Source organism: Penaeus chinensis, chromosome 42 (assembly GCF_019202785.1).
Source record: "Penaeus chinensis breed Huanghai No. 1 chromosome 42, ASM1920278v2, whole genome shotgun sequence".
In the NCBI taxonomy this organism is placed as follows: domain Eukaryota; kingdom Metazoa; phylum Arthropoda; class Malacostraca; order Decapoda; family Penaeidae; genus Penaeus; species Penaeus chinensis.
This window is the reverse complement of record NC_061860.1, coordinates 122238-127237: the sequence shown is the minus strand read 5'-3', so window position 1 is coordinate 127237 and position 5000 is coordinate 122238. Positions and strand designations below refer to the sequence as shown.

At 33.4% G+C, this 5000-nt stretch overlaps 1 protein-coding gene across 1 annotated transcript in view; it reads right to left on the bottom strand.

Moving 5' to 3' along the window:
- Positions 1 to 832: 832 nt before the first annotated feature.
- The window catches only part of LOC125048031 (cullin-4A-like), a 36288-nt gene continuing 32120 nt past the window's right edge, over positions 833 to 5000 (bottom strand). The window contains exon 14 of the mRNA XM_047646618.1: positions 833 to 4175. Within this exon, the coding sequence (XP_047502574.1) occupies positions 4080 to 4175 (96 nt within the window). The 3' untranslated portion in view covers positions 833 to 4079. The remainder of the gene's footprint in view (positions 4176 to 5000) is intronic.

The window sequence follows — 5000 nt, the reverse complement described above, 5'->3', positions numbered from 1 at the left end:
AGTAGAATCATTAAGAAATGCATTCACTTGGCTGGGCTAAAAAAAATACTCAAAAGAGAAGTAAAGATTAAAGCAGTTGAAAGACTAGGACCAGAGGAAGAGAATGGTGTTGAGTGAGGTAGTATAAGGAGAGTTGTAATAATGGAGGGGGTAGATATTGAATGGTTAATGGCTGATGGGTAGGTGGACAATAAGGATGAAGAGTAGGAATAATCTGTAAAAGTTAAGGAAAATGAGGATGGTTGATAAAGGGGAAAGCCTCAATACCCCTAATAAGGGTACAAAATCATTATTGGCCATGGGAATGAAGTGGGAGAAAAGAAAGCCATGCCAACTTACTTAGAGTTGAGGGCTGAGGCCCAAGGCAGGGGGAATCCCCAACACTGGGTTCCAGCCCTTGTCTCCTAGGCCCCCCACAAGAACTTGCATGGGACTGGGTAAGAAATTATGGGAAAAAAGTGTCCTTTCAGACAGAAACGGGGCAAAGAAGCATTGTGGGTGTTTTTTTTTTTTTTTAACTGGACCCCTACTCTCCTGCATGTATGCGCACAGTCACTGATACTGAGTCACTGCTGTAAATACCAAGTACTCGTCATAACACTTGCAATTGATATTATGGTCTCTAACGAGTCTCTTGTAACACTGTAATCTTTGCTTTTTAATTTGACAAATGATGGTTACTGATCTAGCTGCAATGATGTAGCAAAATGGGCCACTTTCCACATTGCTAATGGAAGTGTCATGTGTGAGTGAGTCATTTCCAGAACCTTTTCCTCACAAAGTGGTGCTCCAGACTTCAATGGCTATAAAATGGCATTACAAAAACTCATTATTCCAACAAAGTTTATTGACAAGACCATCTGACAGAGGAACGGGGAGCCATTGAATATGAGAATAACTAACACAGCTACTTGGGCTGAATGTTCAGTGTTCCAACCTCAAATGATGTTTCTTCTCAGAAGACGAAAACAAAGTAAAAGGATTGAGCAGCTATACAACTTTGTCATATCAGTACCATCCTTATGCCGCTTTCATGTCTAAAAACTCAAACCCTGTGAAGAATAAGAAGCTATCACAATTTTATATTTGTAGTCAGGCTTGCTGTACATATGTATATATATAGTTTTCTAGTCAAGCTACATATTTACTTGGCATTAATTGCTAGCTTTATTTTTACAAATTCACCTTGTTACACTGCCTCTTAATATGAACCCAATATGCACTGGCTTTTTAAATTCCTGGTTTCAGGAAAACCTACCAAAATGAACTCAGCAATCTCCTTTAATGAATTCTGCAACAAGTACAAGTAGACATAGTGCCACTGTGCTATGAGCTACAGAGATGCTTTATAATGATTCCATCTTGCGACAGATAAAAATAACCTTTACAAGTTTAAAAAGTTAATGTACATTATCAAGCAATTTTTTTTTTAATACCACCCCTGAGTTGCTACCATTTCAAACTTAATTAAAATACCTAAAAAGCAGTATTACATTGTTATAAACATCTTGATTTTTGACCACTGAACACCACTGAAGGTTGTCATTGAGGCTGTTTTGCAGGCACTTTTTCTAGGCAGGTTTTATTGACGATTGATTTGAGAACTGTGAAATAAAATGAGGCAGGTGAGTAATGGATATTTAATTCTCATTTGTTGAATGGATATTTGTGAAGGAACTTTTATGTTGCACTTTCTGGAATTTCATATTTATTCAGTGACAATGCTTGCTACAATGGCATATCAGAATGAAAATACAGGCAGATATTTATTTTTTTGTATCTTTTTTGACAGAAAATATCAAGACAATATTTTTTTGGTTAAGTCCATAATAAAGAAGCAATTTCAATGATTTGCCAACCCTATCTTTTTTTTTACATGGTACAAAAAGATGTCAAGTAGTATAAACTGCAGCATAAGCTGCATCAATTTTCATCATAATGCAATATTTTAAAAACACAGAATACAAGTTTGGTAAATATAATAAGCATATGATGTGGCAGGGTAAATACAAGAACCTGTCAAGTTGTTACTAGGATTCATACACTCTAAGCAATTGTGACACTTTCCATTTTCTGTAATCAAGGTACAGTGTATATTGGACATACCTTTCATGAAACTCCTAGTTCCTACAGGAGAAATTTTAAACCTAACTATTGTTCATTTATTATCATACAGAACATGGAATACTTTCAAAATAATTGAATTTTGTTCCTGTACAGAGAACTTATTAAAAAATGGACACATGCATCTTCCCTCTACAGACTATGACACCTCTGATTTATTTCAATCCTGCTTCACTACAGCTCTCCCTTTACTGATTGAATGGCATCCACATTCGTCCCCCTGTGCAGACATCTCAAATAAGACTTGAAAAAAAGAAGAAAAAACAAAAACAAAAAAACATAAAAAAAAGGAAAGAAAGAAAGAAGAAAAAAAAGGGCTTTAATTACATTATTAAAGGGTTAATAGTGACTTGCCCACTGCCTGAATATCTCTGAAGGGCAGAGCAAGGCGAGGGTCTTCCAGCCCTTCACATACTTAAGGCATTTTCCCCCCTCTATTTTCTATCAAGTTAAAATTTACAGCGGTTGTCCCTCCTGATCACATAACAGAGTTCGCGATCACTTGATTTAGTTATTTTCCTTTACTTCCTAGATCAGTTTACCTTTACTCTTTTAGTTTCCTCAAGCCATGTATATATTGCTTTCTTGTAAAACTGCTGCAAATGTGGCTAATATAAAGTCCACCATTACTCAAGAGTTTTTGTTGCATTCGCAATACAAAATGCATCATGCCAACAGTAGTCAAGAAAGAGTTTTAAAGACACAATTGAGACCATGGACAAGCACACACAAAAGTGAATGTGATAGGGAGTTACTCAACACTTTATCTTGCTTTCTTTAGCATTCTTTCCATTCAACTTTCACCGGTCATTACTCATTTTTCACACAAATTCTTGATTCTCAACTGTAATTAGGTTTTCATTTTTTTTTTTTTTTCCCAGTCTTCAGTGAACTTGTCTTTCACCATATTGTCTTTTCTGGGCCACAGATTGTACTCAGGTTTCCTGTAGTGTTGTAGTTATATCCAACAACAGTCATCACTATAATAATGATGATGATGTCTATCATTGCCACAACAACAATCACCACCATCTTCATCATCATCATCATAGCTATCAATAATAATCATAAAAAAGTAATAATAAAAAATAGGGATCCAATTTCAAATTTTACACAATTAAGAAAATTACAAAAACTATAAAGATGAAATTGAAAACATTAATAGTAATAAATGACACTAAAATAAATTAGTATATAAAAACTAATAGTAGTATTAGCACAAGTAGTAGTAGTAGTAGTAGTGATAATAATAATGATGATGATGATGATAATAATAATAATAATAATAATAAATACAACAAAATCAATAACAATAATATTGATAATTACAATAATAAAAACTGATGGCAGCCATGAAAAGGAAAACCCAAACTGAGCAGGAAAGAAAATGAGCAAACACAAAGGAAATATTCCTCACCTATCCTCTGTATCAAAGAACCTGAAACATTCCTCACACTCAATGAACTGAGGCTTTTATACACATTGCTTGATCATGTGATGCTCTTCCCATCTGTCACAAAATGAATTCTAGACTCCTCTGCCAATGGCAAATCTCTAGCAAGGTGGATACTTCACAGAAACCTTGCATGGTTACACAAGTTGAATCACTTCTTTTTCCTGTGTTTGTACGAAATGTCTGAACACTGGATTCCATTTTTTATTCACCTTTTCCACTTTTTTTATATGTACAGTTGCAAATGCTAATGCAGTTTCACTGGTATACTCAAGTAACATTTTCCTCAAGTGGGAGAGCATATTCTTGAAGATATGGAACTGCAACTTAGCTCTGAACTATCTAACATGTTTAATATCAATTCAAATTCTGTGATGCACAGTTAATATCACATATACAGTCTGCTCCCCAACTCCTGCCGTCGAGTACAATGCCTCGTGTAATGGTGAAGTTCTAGTGAAATACAAATATCACAAAGTTCCCAGCTGTTCCATGGTCTTCCTTATGCAATGTAGTTATAGGTATTGGGGTTATCTTTATCTCGTTCCATGTAATCACGGTCAATGAGGGACTCTATCCTCTTCTTCAAATCTGCTGGCTGAAAACAAGAACATTGTGAGGTTAGCAGACAATGCAAAGGGAAATGGTGATGTACTTTCAATTATGGTGAACAACAGTGCAGCCTTTTAAAAATAATTATTTCAAAGTGATTAATGCATCAGGATTCATCAGGCTCTTAACTGAAAGGAAAACTCACATGGAAATAAAAGGTAAAAGACTGCAGTGGCATTAAGTGTTTATGTGTATCTATATATATATATGTATGTGTATATATATGTATGTATGTATATATATATATGTATGTATATATATATATATATATATATATATATATATATACATACATATATTTATACATATATACATACATATATTTATACATATATATATTTATACATATATATATACATATATATACATATATATACATATGTGTGTGTGTGTGTGTGTGTGTGTGTGTGTGTGTGTGTGTGTGTGTGTGTGTGTGTGTGTGTGTGTGTGTGTGTGTGTGTGTGTGTGTGTGTGTGTGTGTGTGTGTGCGTGCGTGCGTGCGTGCGTGCGTGCATGCATATATATATATATATATATATATATATATATATATATATATATATATATATATATGTATATATGTATATATGTATATATGTATATATGTATATATGTATATATGTATATATGTATATATGTATATATGTATATATGTATATATGTATATATGTATATATGTATATATATATATATATATATATATATATATATATATTTTAAAGGGGAGTGAAGAAATTACCATTTATTCTTTGGGAAATCAAATAACCTGGAACTTGTAGTGTATATAATTTTGCAATAATTGCTAAATAAA